We start from the raw sequence: 24,518 nt of genomic DNA, 5'->3' as shown, positions 1-24,518 counted from the left end.
GTCTGCCATCATCAACCAGATGCAGAGGAAGCAAGATTAAAATGCCTCACTAATAAAAGGTACCATACCATGTGACTAACACAGACAAGAATTATGGGTTAATATAAGATGTAAAAGTTAATTAATAAAGAGCCTGAGTTAATAGGTCAACCAGTTTATAATTAATGTAGGCCTCTGTGTGTTTCTTTGGGAATGAATGGTTATGGGACAGAACAGAAGGCAGAACAGAAACCTTTGTCAACAAAAAAGTGCTTTACAAAAACAACACAGATATGAAAGAGGGATGGGGGTTTGGTGTTAGCGAGGGACAAGGGGGTAGTGCCTAATGTTACTGGGATATGTTTTATATATGTATGAAGTAGTACTTCAGTCAGGAAACCATTCTTTTCGTCTGTTTTTCTTCTACCACAAATCACACGCTGCAGAAGGAATTACAGATGTTTATGAACTTTTATGACTGATCATTTATGGATGGTGTTAGTAGCTCAGATAAACCACACCTTCCTTTTCTTACTCTTCACTGCTCCCACTTTGTGTTGGGAGTTGAACATGGGGTCTCACATGCCAGTCACAGTGCCACTGAACTATCTTCCTGACCTCCTTTTTTTCTTTTTTAATTAAAAAATAATAATTTGGGGCAGGAAGCAAGATTTTGCTGTGTAGCTCAGACTAGCTTTGAACTCTTGATCCTTCTACCTCACCCTCTCCATCTCTGAGATGAGAAATGTGTGCCTCTATATCCAACACACATTTTTTTTTATTGTAAGAATTTGGTTGATTCTACATTTGTTTAAATTTTTGGAAAGATGAACAGAATGAAATCCGTTCATATATTTCTTCATCTTTTTTGAGTGGAAATACTATATTTTAAAAATTACATGAGTAGTAAAATACGTGTTCATAAAGCAGAAACAGTTCTAAGGGCTCCCTTCTCCTTAGCTGGACAGTCTTCTCACTGAAAGCACAGCTGCTACAGCTTGGCTTTTCCTTTTCATTTGTGGGCATACGTGAACACTAGAGTGCACTGGTTCGGGTTTCAGTGCATCCTGCTTGCTTGAGAGCCTTTTATATGTCCACATGACTACATGTAGCTTACTGTCTGGGTCTGTCTAATTATGCAATGATTATATAAATTTCTTTCTCTCTCCCTCTCTCTCCCTCTCTCTCTCCCCCTCTCTCTCCTTCTCTCTCCCCCCTTTCTCTGTCATGTGTGACCATTTAAACCATTCTGTTTTTTAATTTATTTTTAAAACAATCTTTTTTATTTTATTTTTTGTTTTTTTTAGAGACAGGGTTTCTCTGTGGTTTTGGAGCCTGTCCTGGAACTAGCTCTTGTAGTCCAGGCTGGTCTCGAACTCACAGAGATCTGCCTGCCTTCTTTTTTTTATTTTGTATACCAATCCCAGTTTCTTCTTTCTCCCCTCCTTCCATTCCCCCCATCTTCCACATACCCACATATTCCATCCACTACTCAGAGAGGATAAGGCTTCCCATGGGGAGTCAACAACATCTGGCACATCTCTTTGAGGCAGAACCAAGGCCCTTCCCCCTATATCAAGGCTGAGCAAAGACAATGGGCTTTAAAAAGCCAATTCAAGCATGAGGGATAAATCTGGTCCCACTTCCAGTGTTACCACAGACTGCCCAAGCGACACAACTGTCACCCACATTCAGTGGGCCCAGTTTGGTCCTAGGTAGATTCCCTTACTGTCAGTCCAGAGTCAGTGAGTTCCCACTAGCTCAGGTCAGCTGTTTTCTGTGGGTACCCCCATTATGGTCATGACCCCTTTGTTCATAATATCGAGCCTCCCTCTCTTCAAATGGAGTCAGGGAGTTCGGCTCAGTGCTAACTGTGGATGTCTGCATCCATTCCCATCAGTGGATAGATGAAGGTTCTATGATGACAATTAAGGTAGTCATCAATATGGTTACAGGGGAAGGCCAGTTCAGGTACCCTCTTGACTATTGCTTATCCTTGTGGATTCCAGGGAGTTTCCCTAGTGCCAGGTTTCTTGCTAATCCTGTTATGGCTCTCTCAATCAAGAAAACTGTCCTTGCTCTCCTTTTCTGTCCTTCCCCCATCTTGACCATCCCATTCCCTCATGTTCTCCTTCCCACATCCCTTCTTCCCCCAACAGGCTTTCAGTTTTCTCAAGAATTCTCGTCTGGGAATTCATGTATTTTTCTCTTAGGGTTCTCCTTGTTGCCTAGCTTCTCTGGGGTAGTGGACTGTAGGCAGTTATCCTTTGCTTTATGTTTAGATTCCACTTGTGAGTGATACATGCCGTGTTTGTCCTTCTGTGTCTGGGTTGTCTAACTCAGGGTTGTTTTTTTTCTAGTTCCATCCATTTGCTTGCAGATTGCAAGATGCCATTGGTTTTTTATCACTGAGTACTACATCATGTAGATGTACCACATTTTCTTTATCCATTCTTTGGTTGAGGGGCATCTACATTGTTTCCGTGTTCTGGCTATTATGAATAGTGCTGTTATAAACATAGTTGAACAGATGTTTTTGTGGCGTGAGTGTGCATCCTTTGAGTATATACCCAAGAGTGGTATCACGGGGTCTTGAGATAGATTGATTCCTAATTTTCTGAGAAACTGTCATACTGATTTCCAAAGCCGCTGTACAAGTTGGCACTCCCACCAGCAATGAAGGAGTGTTCCCCTTACTCCACATCCTCTCCGGCATAAGCTATCATCAGTGTTTTTGATCTTAGCCATTCTTAATACTTAATAGTATAAGATGGTACCTCAGAGTCATTTTCATTTGCCTTTCCCTGAGGCTAAGGATGTTGAGAAATTCCTTAAGTGTCTTTTGACCATTTGAGATTCTTCTGTTGAGAATTCTCTGTTTAGATCTGTACCCCATTTTTAATTGGATTATTTGGTATTTTGATGTCTAGTTTCTTGAGTTCTTTATATTTTTGTAGATTAGTCCTCTGTCTGATGTGGGGTTGGTGAAGATCTTTTCCCATTCAGTTGGCTGTCATTTTGTCTTATTGACCATGTCCTTTGCCTTACATAGCTTCTCAGTTTCAGGAGGTCCCATTTATTTATTGTTGCTTGGATTATATTTAGGAAGTGGTTTCCTGTGTCCATGCATTCAAGGCTACTTCCCACTTTCTCTTCTGTGAGATTCAGTGTGACTGAATTTATGTTGAGGACTTTGATCCATTTGTACTTGAGGATACATAGGGATATATATGGATCTATTTGCATTTGTATACATATTGGTATTCAGTTATGCCAGCACCATTTGTTGAAGATGTTTTCTTTTTTTATCGTATAATTTTAGCTTCTTTGTCAAAAATCAGGTATTCATAGTTGTGTGGGTTAATATTAGTATCTTTGATTTGATTCCATTGGTCCACCTGTCTGCTTTTATGCCAATACCAAGCTGTTTTCATTACTGTATTCTATATTCAATAGTATTGTATATTCTATAGTAGAGTTTGAAGTCAGTGATGGTATTGCCTCCAGAAGTTCCTTTATTGTACAGGATTGTTTTGGCTATCCTGGGCTTTTTGATTTTCCATATGAAGTGGAGTATTGTTCTTTCAAGGTCAGTGAAGAATTGTGTTGGGTTTTTGATGGGGATTTCAATTGAATCTGTAGATTGCTTTTGGTAAGACTGCCATTTTTATTATGTTGGGCCTACTTATCCAAGAGCATGGGAGATCTCCATTCTCAGTTTTTCAATGTCACCCTACCCCATCTTTCTGCACCTGGCTCATACTTAAAGGTTTGCCTGTCCATGTATAGCTGCCCTGTTATCTCCCTGAGAGGGTGCTCACACATGTATGATTTCCTCAGAGGTAATGTACATATTTCCAGGAATTCTTCCCATTTGTTTACTTTCTCTTGGGGTGATCTTTTCACCCTGTATTCAGTAAAATGCAAAACCTGTTTCTCTTGGTGCTGCGAGCAGCCTGGTGACAGGGTGACTGCCTTGCTGGTGCAGCAGTGCTGACCCAGCCTGACGTTTCTACCACTGCTTGACTCCCGCACCCTATAGTCCTCCAAATCCTCCAACACACATGCACATTAGGACAAACTGCAGGGCTTAGCTGGTTCATTGGCTAATACACCTGCTCCAACTGATGATGATGATGATGATGATGATGATGATGATAATGGAGACAGGTTCTCACTCTGTAGCCCTGGCTGGCCTGGAACTCAGAGAGTTTTGACCCCTTCTGCCCCATAGGTACTATGGTTAAAAGTGTGTGCTGCTATGCCTACCTCTAATTTGATGGAGGAAGGTCATTGGTTAATTAATAAAGAAACTGCTTGGCCCTCATAGGTTAGAACATAGGTGGGTGGAGTAAACAGAACAGAATGCTGGGAGGAAGAGGAAGTGAGCTTAGATGCCAGGCAGCTCCTCTCCAGGGCAGACGCAATGAAGCAAGCTGCCAGGTCAGACATGCTGAATCTTTCCCAGTAAGACTGGTGCTACACAGATTACTAAAGATGGGCTAGGCAAGATGTGAGAATTAGCCATTAAGAGGCTAGAACTAATGGGCCAAGCAGTGTTTAAAAGAATACAGTTTGTGTGTCGTTATTTTGGGGCATAAGCTAGCCAGGCGGCCGAGAGCTGGGTGGCAGGAACACAGCCCACAGCTCCCTGCAACACTAATTCAGATTTTTTTTTAATTTTTATTTTTTATGTGTATGAGTGTTTTGATTACATACAGTGTGCATGCTTGGTGCCCTTTGGAAGCCAGAAGAGGACATTACATCCCTTGGCACTGGGGTTGCAGGTGATCATGAGCTGCTGTGTGGGTTCTGGGACTCAAACCTGGGGGTCTTCTGGAAGAGCAGTCAGTGCTCTTAAGTAGTGAGCTAACTCTGACATCTCTAATACAGATTCATTTATTCTTTTCTTTCCTTTTTAAAGTTTATTTTTATGTGCATTGATGCTTTGCCTGCATGTATGTCAGTGTGAGGGTGTCAGTTCTTGGAGTTACAGATAGCTAGCTACCATGTAGGTACTGGGAGTTGAGCCCAGGTCTGGAAGAGCAGTCATTGCTCTTAACCACTGAGCCATCTCCAAAGGCATGTAATCCAGATTCTTTATTTATTGATTTTATTGAGCTATACATTTTTCTCTGCTCCCGTCCCTTCTTCTCCCCTCCCCTTCAACCCTCTCCCATGGTCCCCATGCTCTCAATGTAATGCAGATTCTTGATGACACAGTTCTGAACTGAATTTAACTGAAGACATTCTGATAAGGAATGCTCACTAAATCTCCACCATTTATGCCTTCCTCTTAGATGGGCAGGCCAGCATAGCACAGCCACTTGTATCCAACAGCTCCTGGCTCTTTTTTCTGCAGGCTCTTAGAAATTCACAACACAGTAGCATCTAATTATTGGACACTTAACCATATGTCTATCCATTTTTGTGATGAAAATTTCAATTTTTTATTTTAAAATATACTTAATCTGTTGTAGAAAACTTAGAAAATGAAAGTAAGCTAAAATAGTAAAATGAAAACATGCGTATAAACTCATAGTCAGAAATAATTATTGGTGTCTTAGTGTGCTAGTCCCTATTCTTTCATGAAAAATGAACATTTGTATGTAGCTAACTCATCGACTGTCATCGCGTGTGTGTGTGTGTGTGTGTGTGTGTGTGAGTGATTCTTTGCTAGCATGTCCCAGGCAGCACACTCTCTGTCATCTCTGAGACTGCAGTCCTGTAGTAAGAGGAGTGGGCGGCATCCCGCCACCCAGCTAGCTTAACCCCCGAAATAACCACAAAGAAATTGTATTAATTTAATTACTGCCTGGCCCATTAGCTCTAGCCTCTTACATCTAACTCTCACATCTTGATTAACCCGTTTCTGTTAAATCTGTGTATCTCCATGTGACTGTGGCTTACCAGCAACATTCTAACCTACGTCTTCTCAGGCTGGAGATTCATGGCATCTGCACACTTCCCTTCTTCCCAGAATTCTGTGGAATTAGACACAGTGCGGCTAATGTGCAGTGAGGCTGAGCTTGAGCCCAAAGTCTGCTCCTTTGATAATTGTGCTACACCTCTCCTGTGAAGGCTAGTCTTCACTGTCGGTCCCAGTGGATTCGGAGCCCCTGGAGGGACACTTTAGGATTATATCTTCTTGTCATTACCATCAGATGCCTCCGCATTCTAGAGTGTAGGTGCTGCTGAGAGGTTTGGATAAGGAGTTCAGGATCATAAGTGGATGTTCGACTTAGTGACAAGGGTTTGGGTGATCAGTTTCATTGATGTGGCTTGCAGTTGGTTAATGTGAGTGGGAAATAAGGGGGAAGATGTGAGTGTTGGTAGCTTGGCAGTTTACTTGGCAAGAAGAAAGCATCAAGCGAGCAGTAACTACAAGAGAGCGCTTGAAAGAGATAAAAGCTGTGTGTGTCCACATGCACGCATGCGTGTGCATGAATGTGTTAGACAGAGCCTTGCTGGCTTCAAACTTGCTGTCCAGGACAGCACAGAACTCACTCTTGATCATCCTGCCTCGGCATCCTGAGTGCTGCAATGACAGATGTACATCACTGTGTCTGGTTTACATGTTTTTATTTTTAAGGATAAAGGAGAATTAAGAGCCAGATGGGCAGAAAGTGATGGCATAGGGAAAAGTAGGGCAGGAGTTGCTGGGTGTGTGAGGAGGTGTGTGCTGAGGAAGCACATGTCTTGGCCTCTGGTGGAAGAAACACTTTCTCCATTGTTCTGGAAAAAGGAAGGGGATCTTGTCTCGTGGTAGGAAGTTAAGGGAGTCTTTGCTTATAGCTGAAGTTTTCTCTAGGGCAGAGTGACAAGATCATCTGGCAGGAACAAAGGGAGGCCCAGATGTTTTCAAGCTGTCTGCAGCTTTTTAATAAGTGGTGAAGCAGGGAGTGTTGAGGTTGGTGATACAGTGAGTGTTGTGGTTGCTTGGTGATGCCAGGAATATTGAATTTGTTTGGTGATGCAGGGAAGGCTGAGGTTGCTTGGTGATGCAGGGAGTGTTAAGATTGATTGGTGATTCAGGGAAGGTTGAGGTTACTTGACAGTGCTGTGTTGTAATATGAGCGGCAGGGCTGTGTCTCTGGCACCCGGCCGCCCGCATGGCTAGCTTATGCCCCGAAATAATTACACGGAAACTGTATTCTTTTAATCACTGCCTGGCCCATTAGTTCCAGCCTCTTATTGGCTAGCTCTTACATATTGATCTAACCCATTTCTAATATTCTGTGTAGCACCACAAGCTGGCTTACCAGGAAAGATCTTAACCTGCGTCTGTCTGGAGTGGGAGAATCATGGCGACTCCTGACTCGGCTTCTTTCTCCCAGCATTCTGTTCTGTTTACTCCACCCCCCTAAGGGTTGGCCTATCAAATAGGCCTAGGCAGTTTCTTTATTAATTAACCAATGAAAGCAACAGATTAATACAAGACCCACCTCCATCAGTGCTGGGGATCCTGTTGTAGAGTGTGTGTTGCTCTTTGCCTGACATTGCTAAATGCTCGGGTGTTAGCAGAGCATAATCTTAGCCTTTGAGTTTGTGAAAGTCAGCAGTTGCTAAATTAATTTAGTGTTTTGGCCAGTTTCAGTAAACTCATCATGGATTCTTTTGCCATTGGAGACTGCTTTTGTACCATTTAACTTTTCAAAAAGTCTGTTCAGAATCTTTGGGTGCTCATAAAATAATGTGTAGGATAAAAGTTACTCCTATATAGGACACTGAGCTCCCCGGAGATCTGCGAGGGCATGTGCAGCTGTCCTGCTGGGTGTTTTAGGCTCTGGGTTTGTAGCCAATGTCTCCAGAGATGACCACGGAGGTGTTCTATGGAGCACCTTCTCTGCCTTGATTACTTTCTCAGATCTGACTGGAGTGATGGGCGCCCTCTGATGGACACTGTAGGTCATAGACCCAGGATGGAAGGGTGATGTAGAAGTTCTCTCTAATGATTGGAATCTGTGTGTCTGTCTGTCTGTCTGTCTGTCTGCCTGCTTTTCTGTTTACTGATTTAGAAACCCTGAATTTCGCAGAGGAAAACTCACTATACTCGTCTCCGGAGTTTTGTTGATCGTAATGTTTTATGAATTCCTGATTCTGCTCTCCCAGCTCCTCTCCAGAAAGTCACAGCCATGCGTGTGGCCCACTTTCAGCAGCTTTGCAGTGTTGTGTGGCAAGTCTGTTGTGCTGGCCTCCCTGTCCTGTTTTTCCTGTATCTTTCTCACCTATTTCTAATTTTTGTCATTTGATTATATTTTATGTATTAGTATGTCTTTCATAGAATAAGCTGTGGTCAAAATAAATTCTGAGCCGAAAAAAAAAAGAAATGAGCCTTTCTGTTTCGTGATATTTACCCTGCTGTGTCGGACAAGTAGTACATCCCCTGTGGTCCCTAGTGGAACCTTTAAAGCACAAGCATTCTGAGGGGGCTGGAGAGATGGCTCAGTGATTAAAGAGCGCTGTCTGTTCTTCAGGAGGACATAGGTTCAATTTCCTGCACACATGGCAGCTTATGACCATCTCCAACTCCAGCTCCAGGGAATCTGATGCCATTTCTTGTTCTCCTCTAGTACCAGGTACATAAATGGTGAACAGACATACATGCAGGGAAAACATCCATACACCACATGACTTGGATAGAATATTTGTCACACATGGTAAAGAAATTGAATCCTGGAACTCACATAAAACTGGACATGGCAGTGCATCTGCAATCCCAGGGTTCCTATTGCGAGGTGGAAGTTGAGGCAGGAGTGTTGTAATAAGAGCGGCAGGGCTGCGTCCCCAGCACCCAGCCGCCCACATGGCTAGCTTATGCCCCAAAATAATTACACGGAAACTGTATTCTTTTGATCACTGCCTGGCCCATTAGTTCCAGCCTCTTATTGGCTAGCTCTTACATATTGATCTAACCCATTTCTAATATTCTGCGTAGTACCACGAGCTGGCTTACCAGGAAAGATCTTAACCTGCGTCTGTCTGGAGTGGGAGAATCATGGCGACTCCCTGACTCGGCTTCTTTCTCCCAGCATTCTGTTCTGTCTACTCCGCCTACCTAATTTTCTGTCCTATTAAAGGGCTAAGGCAGTTTCTTTATTTAACCAATGAAATTAACTCTTCCATCATTTCCCCTTTTTCTGTTTAAACAAAAAAGAAAGGCTTTCACTTTAACATAGTAAGATTACATATAACAAAACAGTTGTCAAGCAAGAATTACAGTTACAATATTTATATCTATCTTTTATCATAAGTAAGGAAAACTATAACTATCTATTTATTCTTCAACTCCATCAAAGACTCCAGAAGGATATAATATTACCTAAGTAAACAAGAAATAAGAAAACTCTAGAAATGACAGAGACATCTCGCTGCCTGGACAGTCACCCAAAGTTCTTTTGTACTGTTGGGGCATCCATCTTCAGCCTTTAGGCCCATAGTATCCAAAGACATTTCCATGAAGCAGGAAATTTCAAAGGCAGTTTAGTCACTATCTGCTGTGTCTTGCAGGATGTCTCGCAGATTCTTTTATGAATCAGGAACTCCAAAAGATCATCTCACCTTTAGGCAAGTTCAGCAGTCCTCTCTCTGCAGGTTCTTTGTGTCCAGTTTATGCAACAGTCCAGGCAAGAGCAGTTTCTTGCCCAAATGGCTATCAAACTCCATAAGGATCCTCTTCGATGCCCATCTTCCTCTTAAAGTAGATTGGTGCTGCCAGGAGCAGACGTGTCTCATTGTCATGAAAAACCCTAAGTTATTAAAACACTTAAAATGCCATATTTTATAATCTTTGAAAGATATGAAGGATGTCTATCTAAAATATATCTATGCACATCTAGAAAATCTAACATGACTACAAACTTGACTATTATAAATAACTATTCATTAACAACTTATATACATAACATTTTTAAGTGAACTACACAATCACAATACCTTAATCAATATCAGATATACATATACATATAATAAAATTGACCTTAAATTAATATCAGTAAACCAAGATTCATATCAATGCAAATTGTTCACATCTATATCATCTCCCCCTTTAAATGTAAAAGAACATTTATAAACAATATATGGGAACATGGGATGGGCAGGGAGCTATTAACTGCTCCGTGGGAGTCGCTGCTCTGTGACTGTATCGCGGCGGCCTGGAGTGGGGGAAGGGAAAGCGAGCAGGGAGCGCGCTGTAAAAGCTAACAGGCTTTTACACTTCCTGAGCTCCAGTAACTTGCTCGCAAAGGCTGGGAAAGATGGAGCTTGCGTCCCCCCTGTGCCGGGCGGGGGCAAAATAGCCCGACGTTGGACGCCAAAATGTGGTGGCGTAAATGAATGCAGAAAGATTATAAAAATATATACAGCTTTAATAAGGACATAGACTTACAGGACCACAAGTTCCCGTGGAGAACAGGAAAGCAGAGCAAAAGGGCTGTGGGATCATGCCCGACAGATTTATCAGTAAACATTAGCCCAAGGCGAACACGCCCCCAATGGGTGGGGCTATATCCCTACACAGGAGGATCCCCAGAAGCTGGCATATGCAGTGATGAACACCAGGAGATACTGTCGGGGTGGGAGGGAGGGGGGCACACCTTTAATCACAGCATTAGGGAGGCAGAAACAGGTAGATCTCTGAATCCAAGGCCAGTCTAGTCTACAAAGTGAGTTCCAGGTCAGCCAACCAGGTTTACACAGTGAAACCCTATCTCAAAAATGAAATAAAAATATACAACACACACACCCCTTATCTAGCAGTTCTATCCTTAGGAATTTATTTTAGTGGGATAAATGGATAGAAGGCCAGTGATGTTTACTGTAATATTATTTATTGATTAAAAGTCAGAAGCAATTTGAATAGAGATTAATTATGTTATAGTTACTCAGTTAAATATTGTCCTTGTATATACGTTAAGTGATTTTAAAGGTCTGGACACAAAGGTGTCCAGGATGTATTAAAATGATACAGAAACTGAATGAATATGTATAGAAAAAGTATAAGTTTGTACATTTAAATATTATTTTGTTTTCTATTTAGAGGACTAGATCTATTTTTATATTTTTCATTCATTCATTATTTTTCTTGTATTTTTAAAATAAGCAAATATAACCTGAACAAATATAACCTGAACATACAGAAGAGTGGAGCCAAATCTCCAGATACAGAAATGTTTGAAGCAAAACACCACTTCTTGTGCCTTTTGTGTAGGGTAAAAGGGACAACTGGAGCAGGAAACCAATCAATCACTGAGCTCCCTGACTCTGAACCCAGAGTCAGTGAAAGAAATATACCCTGGTCCTAAGATTAGAGTAAAAAAAAAAAAAAAAAGCTAAAAAGAACCAGTGAAAGAAACACAGTTTGGCCACAAAGTCAGAGCCATCTCTGCCCTGACCAAGTAAACTGACCAATCCCCAAGCAGGGAAAAACTAACCAATCCCCCTTCTCCCTGGGAAAGCTCCACCCCTAAGGTAAACCTATATAAGCCTCTCTGCCCCTTCAGTGAAGAGCTGCCCTTAATCCTTCCCCAGCAGAGGCAGCCACTCCCCTGGACTCCTCCTTCCCAAACAAATCTCTTTCTCAAAAGAGTCTTGGGTGACCACCTTCATTCACGAGCACAGACTAGAAGAACCTGGCTGGGATGTCCCTTAGGGGACCGAGCTGAAAAAAAAACTTGCTGAGACCCTTCCTTAGGGGACCTCAGCAAGGTGGGGCAGAACAGAAGAACCTTGCTGAGATGCTCCTGAAGGGGCTGAGCAAGGCCGGCAGAAAAAGTAACAACTTTTCAGAGATGGAGGAGATTGCTACATTTCTGCAGGGGCTTCTCCTTTAGCAGAGTGTTAGCAAAAGAAGAAACATCTTGGGCTGGAGAAGAAGCAGACAGCTCTGCTAGGACGTTCCCTTCAGGGAACAGAGCAGAACTCAGTTATAGCGACTCTCCAGAAGAACAGGATCCCTATATCCTGCAGGAGACCATCCCCCACCACACCCCAGCTTCAGGTAGCCTGGCTTCCCAATAGCCAGGACACCTTTCTTCCAAGACTGAGATGCCCTATTGCAGCTCTGGGTAGCCTGGCTTCCCTATAAGTCAGGATATCTCTGCAACACTACACTGTAACGCATTCCCCTACATTTTGTAGTTACCAAGTATTGATTTCACAAAGTAGGAATATTGCATAAATGGTGGTTTGTGGAATTGATTTGATGAGCACAAGAGTCATGGTCACTTTGTTCATGGAATTTTAGGAAGGGAGAGGGAGAGACCCGGTTGTCTGTTTCCTTCATTACTACTGACAGGTGTTCTTCTGGGGTCTGGGTATTGAGAGGGTTCTTGTAAGTGTCTCCCTCCAAGCTTGTAATGTTGGGGAAAGTAAGACGCAGGACTCCATGTATTTCAGAAACCTGGCATGGGTGCTCCCTGCCATGGGGCCACAGAGCACAGCATAGCCCTGTCAGTGGGATTCTGCCAGGCTGTGCCTGAGGTCATCCATAGTTCCTCTTCCTCTGGAAAGCCTCCTGATAACTCAGCAGGACCTCTGTGATGTGTCTCCTCCAAGTCTTCCCACTCTGAATGCTTTGACATGCGAAGGTGTTGTCCCGTGGATACCTACAATGTGAGGGACTGGATGAGGAGCTGATGCAATCCTTGAGGGCCAGCTCTCTCTCCCCTTCCAGTTCTGCTCAGGCCAAGAGGACAGCTTTTGGGAGAATGACATCATAATCTCAGAGCCAAAAGCTGTTCACAGTCTTGTTTGGTGGACAACTCTTCCTTAGGTATTTTAAAGATTTTTTAGAAGTCTTGGATTAAAATAGACTTAGGGTCTGAAAGAATAAATTTGTAAAATGTGACATGGATAATTTTTATCTTGTACTTTATCTCATATTTGAGATCAGCAATTGCGGTAACCACCCAGAGAGGAATGGTATATTTGAGAAGAAATAACAGTTAAAAAGTAAAAAATGTATTTCGGTGTAACTTAATGTAATTTAACATTGGCATATTATTAAAGAAATGTAATTGCATTTCAGGAAACTTTAAAAATTCATAGATCATCAACATTTTCTGCAACACACTGGCATTTTTTACCTAGACGTTTTCTATCTAGATCTAAAATACAGTTTGATTTCAAGGTCATTGTTCTGGCAGAATGAAGCAAAAGCCTTCTTCTTCTTCTTCTTCTTCTTCTTCTTCTTCTTCTTCTTCTTCTTCTTCTTCTTCTTCTTCTTCTTCTTCTTCTTCTTCTTCTTCTTCTTCTTTTCTTCTTCTTTCTTTTGTTCTGTTTCACTGTGTAGCCTCCCTAGCTGCACAGTGAGTCTATGTAGGCAGGATGTCCTTGAACTCACAGGGTTCCCTTGCCTCTACTTTGAGTGCTGGCAAAAGTCTTAGGATCTGCCTCCCACAGGAAGAGTCTTCTGTCATCTCTACTTGGTTATATCCCCTGTGCCTTCAGCAAAGCTCGTCAGCATATGTCACAGAAGGTGGGGATAACATTCCTTTTCATGGACTTGGATTCAGTTCAGCGGCAATATCTGAAATTGTATAATTCTGAGGGAAAACAACCAACAGCCCTCCCAGAGTTAAGCTAGAGGAAATGAATCAAATGTTGCAGACAATTCTGAAGAATTGCTGAGTTCCATTTCCTGAGGGAAGGAAAAAAATCAAATCCAAACCAAAGACCCGATGTTTCCATCCTTTCTGTATGTCTACCCCCCCACTGGTCTTTTAAGACAATTTCTCTGTGTATCCTTGGCTGTCCTGAAAACATCTCTCGCTCCAGGCTGACCTTGATCCGCCTGCCTCTGCCTCCTGAGTGCCTGAATTAAAGGCGTGCACCACTGTGCCAGGCCGTCCTCGCTCCTTGACTTTGTAGCCTGCTGGGAAACGCTGCCTTTTGTCTGGTGAATGGGTGGAAGGAGGTGCGTCCTGGCCTGATTTGGGTATTCTAAAAATGTATTTTTCGCCAGAATGCAATCCCACTCATATCCCCCTTCTCTCTTCTTATTTGCAGAGTACTCGGGTGGAGTTTGACTTGCCAGAATATTCTGTTCGAAGAAGATACCAGGATTTTGACTGGCTGAGAAACAAGCTGGAAGAATCACAGCCCACTCATCTCATTCCCGTAGGTAGTAAGTCACTGCAGCTTGCTTCTCGCCTTTCCTGAGTTCTCTCTGTAGAGGTGTTGCTCAGTTCTTTGCCTCTGCAATGATGGGTTCACTCTGATTTTATACTGAATCCGCCCACCGAGAGTGTGTGTAGGACAGAGGCCATATGTCTCACAGCCTCGGTTTCTGATCTCTTTGCTAGTTTCCCATACTAGATAGATTTTTACTTGTTTCCCATACTAGTGTGTATACACTGGAAGGCAGGGTACAGCTTTCAGGAGTTGGCTCTTGCTTTCCGCCTTGTTGATGTTCAGTCGCTCTTGTTTCTGTTGCCCCACGTACTCCCTGGAGCTGGTCCCTCCCATCTCAACTGAAGGAACGCTGGGATTGCAGATGTGTAACCACTCACCTGCTCTTCACATCATTCCAGGGCCTGAACTTGGCTGATGAGCTCTGCAGCTAGCACTTACTGAGCTGTCTCTCTGGTCTCTGTCTCTCTGTCTCCCCATGTCTATGTCCCTCTCTCTTATGTGGTACTGAGGACTAAGTACTTGCTAGGATTCTGTTCTATACTGATCTGGACCCCAGCCCTCTTTTTTACTATTAGAGACAGGGTTTTACTAAGTAACCCAGGCTGTCCTTGAACTTGCAGCCAGCATCAGCCTGTTGAGTATCTGGGACTACAGGCATACAGCACCAGGCTCACAGTTCATTTTTTTTCCAATACAAGATCTTACCTTATTGCTCTAGTTGGCCCAGAATTCAATGTCTAGCCCAGGTTGGTCTCAAACCTGTGGCAATCCTCCTGCCTCAGTTAAATCTTCCTGTCTGCCTAAAGCTACTGTGCCTGGTTCCAATTTTCACTTACACTGTGACAATTTTCTTTTTGTATTATTAAAAGAGGAACATCCTACGTCTTTAAAAGACTGAAGTTTGATAGCTGTGTGTTCTGGCTCACACCTGCAGTCCTAGTGCTTAGGAGGTGGAGGGAGGGGGATGACTGTGAGCTCGAGGCCATCCTGGATTCTGTAGTGAGTTCCATCTGGTCTGGAAAAACAAACTCGGAGTAAGTCTCCCCGAAACTGTTTTTCCCCCTTGGCAGATACTATTCTTGAGGTTTGGCTGCCTACCAAGAAGGTGAAGCTGACTGTGGCTCTCGGGCCAGGAATGTAGCACACCGTTCCTTCACAACCTCAGCTTTTTATTTACAGCACGAACAGGAAAACCCTTACCTCTGTGTGTTGTTGCGGCATAGCGTGGATGCGCCACTCACAGCTTCCTGCTTTTCAACAGCTGAGAACGAAAACTTTGAAGACTGAGTAGTTAACATCCATATCAAGTGCTTTACCATCACCTTTAAGTTCAGACGATTACTATTTGGTCCCCGTTTTCTTTGGGGGCTTTAGGAAACGTTTGGAGCATAAAAATCTCCAGAGGCCAATTTGTCATTCAGCAAGACCTTGTTTGAGTCATGGCCGGGGTTGCTCAGCTTCCCCATTGCTGCCGCAGCCTCCACCGGTCTTTGCCCACCATGGTTGGGTGAGGCGGTGTGTGCTGTGAGCACTGACCGTTTTAGAGTTTTGAGGTGATTCATGTGGCTAGCACCGGGCGAGAAGTGAGGGGGCCCTCATCCCCCAGGCTTCTCTTTTGTTACCTCAAGTCCTGTCTCCTCTTTCAAGCCTGTGGTTTTTCTTTGCTGCCATCCAGTTTCTTAAGAATGTGCCTGAGAAAGAAGCAGCCATTTTAGAGCCGTCAGAACAAGTCCTTAAAATAGACTCCGACTCGGCCAAACGGGCAGCTAGTGGTGGTTTTTTTCCTGAAATAAAAACAAAAAGCAAAAATAAAACAAAAGCCGGGCGGTGGTGGCGCACGCCTTTAATCCCAGCACTCGGGAGGCAGAGGCAGGTGGATCTCTGTGAGTTCGAGACCAGCCTGGTCTACAAGAGCTAGTTCCAGGACAGGCTCCAAAATAACAGAGAAACACTGTCTCGAAAAACAAAACAAAACAAAAAAAAAAAACAAAAAATAAAACGAAAGAAACATATGCTTTTTATTTCAGAACAGTTTTAGGGTTATTGTGAAAATTGGAGAGCAGGTTCTCAGTGTTCAATACCCAGCTGCAATATTTTACACAAATGTGAGGTGCTTACCTTCCAGGTCACCAACCAGGCCCTCGTGTTACATCTCATGGGTTGTTTTTGCTGTGACAGTATCACAAGTTTTCTGGGTTTTTGACAGTTTTGGGATTTTCTAGTGAGGTGTTTCATAGACTCTTCAGTGGATGATTGTCTGAAGGCATTCTTACTTAGACCATGGAAGTGGAATGCGGTGTTCTCAAGAAGAAAGTCAGAGATAAACTGTTAATCCGGGTCACATGACTTGAGAGGATGTTTGCAGGGAGTTTCTACACAGTCTCATTGTAAGACATTTTCCCTGCTTTCCTCTTGGCAGCTAATGGCTCTTGTTTCTTTATTTCCTTGTGGTTTGGCGCTTGAGCATCAGAAGCTCGAGAGTGACACCTGCTGGTAAGTTGTAGTGCTACTGGTCCGTAGATCCTATGCAGCACTGTCTCCAGCATCCCAGAAGGGTCCTGGCATCCTTCAGTATACTCTCCTTTGCCTGAGTAGAAATGGTGGGCAGGAGAGTGCTTTGGGAGCAGGCAGGCGGAGACTTGAGTTTCTTCACAAGTTCTTGGTACTTACCTGAAGTGAAGATTTAATTTAGGAAAGTATCTCTGGTTTAAATTGAGAAGTCAAATGAGAAATGGACTTTTTGCAGTAGCCACAAATCATCTTACAGAAACTGTTGGGAGGCATCTCTGTATTTAAGCACAGTTGTGTGTTCTTCACTAGACCTGGTATGTGACTTTGGTGGAAGCATGGGTGAGGGAGAGATTTTAAGGCAGACAGGGGACCTCTACCCTGGGGAACTTAGAGCATTGGCTCCGTGCTTAAGAGCATTTGTTGCTCTTGCAGAGGACCCAGGTTCTCAGCACACCCATGGTGGCTCACAACTGTCTATAACTCCAGTTCCAGGGAATCCAACACTCTGTTCTGGTCTCCGAAGGCACCAGACACACACGTGGAACATAGACATACATGTAGGCAGCACACCCATACACATAAAAGTAAAAATATTTTTAAAAGAAAGCTCATCTAAAATCTTAACAAAAGTGGAAACCCGGGAAAATGTACAACATACTCACTGTTTAGATTTTTGCTATCTCCTTTAAGAAAGGTTTTATTTTTATTTTTAGATTACTATTAGACTTATTCATTTCATTTTATGTGTGAGTGTTTTATCTGCGTATATGTATTATGAGTGTGCTTGGTGTCCAGTAGCTCAGAAGAGGTTGTTGGGTCTCCAGGAACTGGAGCTGCAGGTAGATGCCTGTGAACCATTACGTGGATGCTGGGACTCGAACGTATGCCCTTTCCAAGAGTGACAAGTGTACTGAACCACTGATCCATCTCTCCAGCCCCTTATTTCTGTTTTTAGTTATCTAAATATGTGTGTATGTGTCTGTGGAGGCCAGAAAGGGGACTCAGATCCCTTGGAGCTAGAGTTGTGTGCTGCCTAGCATGGTTCTGGAAACTGAGCCTGGGTCCCCTGCGAGAGTCGTGTGCACTCTCTCCACCGAGCCTCTCCAGCCCCAGGCTGCCTCCCTTTTAAAGTCTTACTGGAGCTCTGTATGTGCAGTCCACTCATTTGAATTTACAGTGTCCGTGCTTTTAGTGTATTCGGGTTCATGGAACAGCCAAAAAACCCCAGTGTTAGGCTCTTTCCATTGACCCCCGCTCACCTGCCACCATCCTCTCCCTCCAGCCTGGTGACCTCTTCTCTACCTCCTGTCCCTAGATGGTTTGTATTCTTTCTTACCCCCGACAGTTAGCACTTCTTACTGTGTGCGAGCAGACAGCATTCTGTCTGCCTGTCCACCCTTGAATGGAATGTCATTTGTTTTCCCCTTTGACTGTTATGCACAGACGGCTACGGACATTGCACATAAGTCTTCCTGTGGCCGAGTGTTTTTGTATTTGGATATCTACCTCAGTGTAGTTGCTAAATTATATGTTATTCTTATTTAACCATTTGAGGGGCTGCCAGGTATTTGACATGTGAGTTCCAGTTTCTCCACATCTTCACAAACAGTGATTAGTATCTGTCTTTAATAATAGCCATTTTAATGGGTGTGAATCATATTGTGATTTTAATTTGCATTTGCCTGAGAGCTGAGAGCATTCTTTGATGTTCTTGTTGGATATTTGAAAGTCTTCTTGGAGAAATGCCTGTTCAGATTCTTTGCCCATTTGGTTTCTTAGGGATTTATTTTGTTTTTAATTATGTTTGTGTGTCTGGGTATTATATGCATGTGAGTGCCAGTGCCCCTGGAGGCCAGAGGCATGGATGTCCCTGGAACTGGAACTTTGGCAGTTATGTGTACCTGGACGTGGGCACTAGAGTCAAACTTGAGTTCTCGTAATAGCAGAACGTGCTCTTCACCTTCAGCCTTCTCCCTAGCCTCCTTTTGTCCCCTTCAAAAATGAGTTGTTTTTCCGTTTTTGTGGAAAAGAGCTTTAGAATCTGTTTGAATTGGTTTGGAAACATAGGGGAGAGTGGTCTTAGGACATTTGCCAATCTATCTCTCTCCCCATCTTAAATCAGCTGTGGTTAAACATGTCTGAGAATGGCTGTGCTGTCTGCTTTGACTGCTCAGGTTAGGGGTGTGGGGATAAAGCCATCTCTTTAAAGGACGAGAGATAAAACTCTGGTTGAGTGCTTCCCAGAATGCATAGGAATGACCAAGTCCATCTCCAGTTCTGAGTGAGGTCACTGAAGCCATAGAAGTTGTAACCAGTTGAACAGTGATTCTGGAAAAGCACCTGGATGCTCGACTTGCCTCTCCTCGTGAACTGTAATATGCCTGCTTTGTTTCAAGTCTCTGTGACTTCAAACTTGGCATCCTCTGTGGGCTCTGATGGAAAAACCCAGTTTCCTGCTTCTTAGACCCACTCTTTTCTTTTTCCTGAGGAGAATCTCAAGATAATTTATAAATGATTGACTCTCCTTTCAATTCAGCCTTTTCTTCTTTATCATCACAATCCCGGCCTGCTTAAAGTATCCTGTCATTGTGTGTCTCCCCCATCCCGCCCTGGGGTTCGGGGGTTGCACACAGAACCTCACACATGCTGAGCATGCTTTCTCACCCCCGAATGGCATAAACCCTTAATTGTGCAGACATCACTGGCAGATACCTGGCAGGAACAGTTTAAAAGGAAAGAGGGTGCATTTGGCTTACAGTTTTAAACCTTGGTTGGACCCATTCCTTTGAGCCTGAGGGACGGTCGAGCATCACAGCATTGGGAGCATGTGATGAAGCTGCTCACCTCATAGCAGCCAGGAGCAGAGCGGAGACAGGAAAGGACCAGAACCAGGATAGAACCCCCATAGACATGCCCCCCCCCCCCGTTTCATCCAGCCACTCGCCGACTCTTAGTTTCTGTCCCTTTTCCCAAATAGCACTGGGACCTGGGACCTGTAGGAAACATTTGAGATTCAAAACCTAACAGAGCTGTTTGAAGTTTTGTGGTATTCTGACAGGTTTTTTTCTTTCTTTCTATATTGCTTTGTTCCTCTGGAATTTTTAAAGCAGAAGGAAGTAATCAGTCGCACGTGCTGGGAGTTGAGTGAGCATAGAGTGTGCAGGCCGTCTGTAAAGACAGTTCGTTCTTTTTGCCCTGTAATGGAGACACCAGAAAGTCTTGAGTTGAGACGATTTTCCCCACACTGTTTCTCTGTAAGTCACATAACTGATGTACGTTAAACCTTGTACATTTTACAGGTAGACAGTGTCATGAGTATGTCAGCACAGGCAAGACAGTAAACACATTCACCCCCTTCAGAAGTGTCTCTGTGTGTACAAACCCTTAATACAACGTCTCCCATAACAAATTTTTAAATTATAATATTTTTATTATTCTTAGAGAATTAAAATTATGTCTCCTTTTGGTCTATTTTGTCTTTTGTTTTTCTTAGCAGTACTGGGGATCAAACCTAGGGCCTCATACTCTTGAGCTCTATCATAGCACAAGTTTAGGTGAACACCTGCTGTCCACTGGAGATGCTGCTCATCGTGTATATGAATTAAACAGCTCTCTATGTGTTCCTTTCCTAACACATGCTTAGGTGCATACATTGTCCACTGGAGATGATGCTCATCGTGTGTATGAATTAAACAGCTCTGTGTGTGTTCCTTTCCTAACACATGCTTAGGTGCACACATTGTCCACTGGAGATGATGCTCATCGTGTGTATGAATTAAACAGCTCTGTGTGTGTTCCTTTCCCACCCCAGGCAACCACTGTACTTTGCGTCTGTGTGTGCACAGTGGCCTTGCCACCACTTTGTTTACTGTGACTCGCAGACAGATGGCACGATTAGATGGGCATGTGTAGGGAGATGGTGTGCATACATCTATTAAACACTCTGGTGTTTAGTTTTACTTGCAAAATGAATGTTTGCTTTTCCCAAAGGAGGAAGGATGTGTTTGCTATGCAGCTTTCTTCTCACTGGAGTTAATGAGAAGAATTTGTTGCGGCAACTGTTTTCCCCAATCTGAAATGATAAAATGACTTCATTTTCTAGCCAATCACTGGGGTTTTTCTGCCGGATTAGTGGCTGCACATGAATTTACTGCTGTTTTAATTGTTGTCTACAGCACGACAGCCCCTCAGTCAGCCGAGGCCTGGTGGGGCTTCCATTCCAATAGTCCTGGCTCTGCTGTGGCTTCAGTGTGTAGCTTTAATTAACCTATACATTTGAATTAATGCAATAAAATTAATTTAATTTAATTCTATCATTTTATTTACCGATAAGACTAGGGAATCAAAGGCTGGGGTTAAAAGCCTGCTAGCTCAGAGAGGCTGAGCAGCAACTAGTTGGTCTTGTTGGCCAGAGACATCACAAAAAAAAAAAAAAAAAAGTCTCTTCCCTCATCCCAGAACAAAGAGGAAGCTCAGACTCCAGTCCCTGTCCCTTCCTTCCTATGTGTCTTCCCTATCCAAATTGCTGGATTCTCTATGGCCAATTTTGGTCAGCTAGTCACTGGCTCTACCCCCTGATTCTAGCTATAACTTCATTGGGAGTGTTAGAGTGCCATCAGAATATCTCACAATAAGTCCCTCTTTTTATATAAAACATTTGCACATGCATGTGCTATCTGCCATGTGTATGCAGATGCCCATGGAGGCCAGAAGAGGGCATCGGGTTCTCTGGAGCTGGAGTTTCAGGCAATTGTGAGATGTGGTGCTGGGAACCAAACTCTTGTCCTCTTCAAGAGCAGCAAGTGTTCCTGACTGACAGGCCATCTCTTTAGCACCCCACCCTTTATTTTGAAGTACTTTTAGCTTTAGGGAAGTTAATAGTAAAATATTGATTGAACTTGCCAAGTACCTTGAATTAAACTAGGGTTGGCAATTATTCTTCTTAATGGCATGATTTTAATCTTGATGCTTCTTTGTTTGTGAATCTTGCCTTGGAGTGGGGTTCTCTATCAAGTTGGTATGGATAGGAAGGGACAGGTTTCAGCGATGAAGTGGTGTGCAGTAAGTCTTTGTTGAATTCAGGGAAGAGTTCTGACTCTTGACAAGACATTGGCACATCCATGATTGCATTTAGATTGTTACTTAGAAATATACTTCTCTGTGGCAATGTACAGGAAACATGCTTTTATTTCAAATAACAGACTAGATTTAAGCAAAAACCACATATAACATATAGCCCCAAGTCTCAGGGGTATAATGTCACTGTTTCAAAATTAAACCCTTACATTTCCAATGGATTATTGTAATAATTTGCAAGTAGGATTTTTTGTAGATTCCAATATTTATCTGTACAAATATTTAGGGTGTTTGTTTTTTAGATAGGGACCTGTTATCTAGTTCACCCTGGCTGATATATCCCAGTATGGTCTCAGGTTTCTCTTGCCTTAGTCTTCTGAATGTTGGGATTACATGTGTGTATCATCACATCCAAGTTCATTACAGTTTTGATTCATTTCCCAGGTAATTAAGCGGGTATCTTTTCAGGTGTTCCTTGGCTATTTGTAGGCTCTGGGAGAAATCGTCAATATTACTGAGTTTCATCATCATTCCATTTGTTCTATTTTTAAAAAAAAAAAACCTGTGTTTTTAGGTATTTTAAAACTCAAACACTTTATTTTATTGTATATAATCATTGTACGTGGTACTGTGGTACATAAGGATATTTTTCTACAGATACATGTCCACTAAGCATTCCGCCTCTCCGCCTCCCATTAGCCCCTTTATTCCCCCATGCAATTTCATGCCATTTATGCATATGTGATTTTGCCCATGTATGTATAAAATCTAGGAGCCACATCTGTGGTTAGTTATCTCCAGGTGCTTGTAATTCGACATAACTCCTTTACAGCTGAGACTAGCTGTGTATATGGCACAGTTTCTTCATCCATTCCATCCATTGCAGTCCCTAGCTTACCCGTTGTGAAGTGTCTGTGTGACGCTGGCTTAGAGTCTCTCTGTCAGATACCAGCTGTATAACAAGGTTATTTAGCAGATCTACTTTCATTTTTTGTTCTTTTTTTCCATGGGTTAAACAATGATTAACTCTGAGTCAACAATAATGCAAGGATTTTGCATTAAGGCAAGAAATAAAAGTTCTTCCCCTTGGTGTCATTTAACTAAGAGCGAGCCCCGGTTTGAATTCTCTACTTCGTGTTCCCTGTTCCTTCAGTCCTTTGTCTTATGATCTGAATCTGTGTCTGTCTGCAGGGTGTCTTTGTGAATCTGTCCCTGTGTCTGGGTCTTCTGTCTGTGTGTCTGTCTTGTAGGAGATGTGTGTCTGTGCTTAAATGAAGGGCTTTACTCTGCCTTTATTGAACAGCACATGAGAAAGAATGGGATACGTTATGGAAATCTTTAACAGAGTTTTATGAGGGATTAAGCCACTGGCTCCAAACTATTCACATAACAAACAGTATTATAAATATTGTTTATCAATCAATATTCATAAATGTTGCTTTCAACCTTGGTAGTAGATTTTAGAAAGTTGCTTTCAATCTCTGTGTTTGCTGCTTTCAGTAAATGATACCCATGCATTGTTCTGGGCCAGGGGCATGGAATTTAAGATTACAGCTACGAACTGGGCAGTGATGGCACATGTCGTTAATCCTAGCACTCTGGGAGGCAGAGGCAGGCAAATTTCCCGGTTCTAGTCCATTCTGGTCTACAGAGTCAATCCCAGGACAGCCAAGGCTACACAGAGAAATCCTGTCTCGAAAAAACAAAGAACAATGCTGCTATGAACATAGTTGAGCATATACTTTTGTTGTATGATAAGGCATCTCTTGGGTATATTCCCAAGAGTGGTATTGCTGGGTCGAGAGGTAGGTTGATCCCGAATTTCCTGAGAAACCGCCACACTGCTTTCCCAAGTGGTTGCACAAGTTTGCATTCCCACCAGCAATGGATGAGTGTACCCCTTTCTCCACAACCTCTCCAGCAAAGGCTATCATTGGTGTTTTTGATTTTAGTCATCCTGACAGGTGTAAGATGGTATCTTAAAGTTGTCTTGATTTGCATTTCCCTGATCGCTAAGGAAGTTGAGCATGACCTTAAGTGTCTTTTGGCCATTTGAACTTCTTCTGTTGAGAATTCTCTGTTCATCTCAGTGCCCTATTTTATAATTGGGTTGATTAGCCTTTTACGGTCTAGTTTCTTGAGTTCTTTATATATTTTGGAGATCAGACCTTTTTCAGTTGTGGGGTTGGTGAAGATCTTCTCCCAGTCAGTGGGTTGCCTTTTTGTCTTAGTGATAGTGTCCTTTGCTTTACAGAAGCTTCTCAGTCTCAGGAGGTCCCATTTGTTCAATGATGCCCTTAGTGTCTGTGTTGCTGGGGTTATACGTAGGAAGTGGTCTCCTGTGCCCATGTGTTGTAGAGTACTTCCCACTTTCTCTTCGATCAGGTTCAGTGTGTTCGGACTGATATTGAGGTCTTTAATCCATTTGGACTTGAGTTTTGTGCATGGTGATAGATATGGATCTATTTTCATTCTTCTACAGATTGACATCCAGTTTTGCCAGCAAAATTTGTTGAAGATGCTCTCTTTTTTCCATTGTATACTTTTAGCTCGTTTATCAAAAATCAGGTGTTCATAGGTTTGTGGGTTAAAGTCCGGGTCTTCTATTCGATTCCATTGGTTGACTTCTCTGTTTTTATGCCAATACCAAGCTGTTTTCAATACTGTAGCTCTGTAATAGAGTTTGAAGTCAGGGATGGTAATAGCCAGAACCTGGAAACAACCTAGATGCCCTTCAATATAAGAATGGATGAAGAAAGTATGGAATATATACATATTAGAGTACTACTCAGCAGTAAAAAAACAATGACTTCTTGAAT

The 24,518-nt window shown here is 42.8% G+C and overlaps 1 protein-coding gene across 2 annotated transcripts in view; it reads left to right on the top strand.

The window, feature by feature from the left end:
* The window catches only part of Snx30 (sorting nexin family member 30), a 124,122-nt gene that overhangs the window by 68,835 nt on the left and 30,769 nt on the right, over window positions 1–24,518 (top strand). For both annotated transcript variants that reach the window (XM_057783841.1, XM_057783840.1), the window contains exon 3: window positions 13,987–14,097. In XM_057783841.1, coding sequence (XP_057639824.1) covers window positions 13,987–14,097 — 111 coding nt within the window. The remainder of the gene's footprint in view (window positions 1–13,986; window positions 14,098–24,518) is intronic.

This window comes from Chionomys nivalis, chromosome 11 (genome assembly GCF_950005125.1).
Source record: "Chionomys nivalis chromosome 11, mChiNiv1.1, whole genome shotgun sequence".
Classification (NCBI taxonomy): domain Eukaryota; kingdom Metazoa; phylum Chordata; class Mammalia; order Rodentia; family Cricetidae; genus Chionomys; species Chionomys nivalis.
This window is presented reverse-complemented; position numbering and strand designations above follow the sequence as displayed.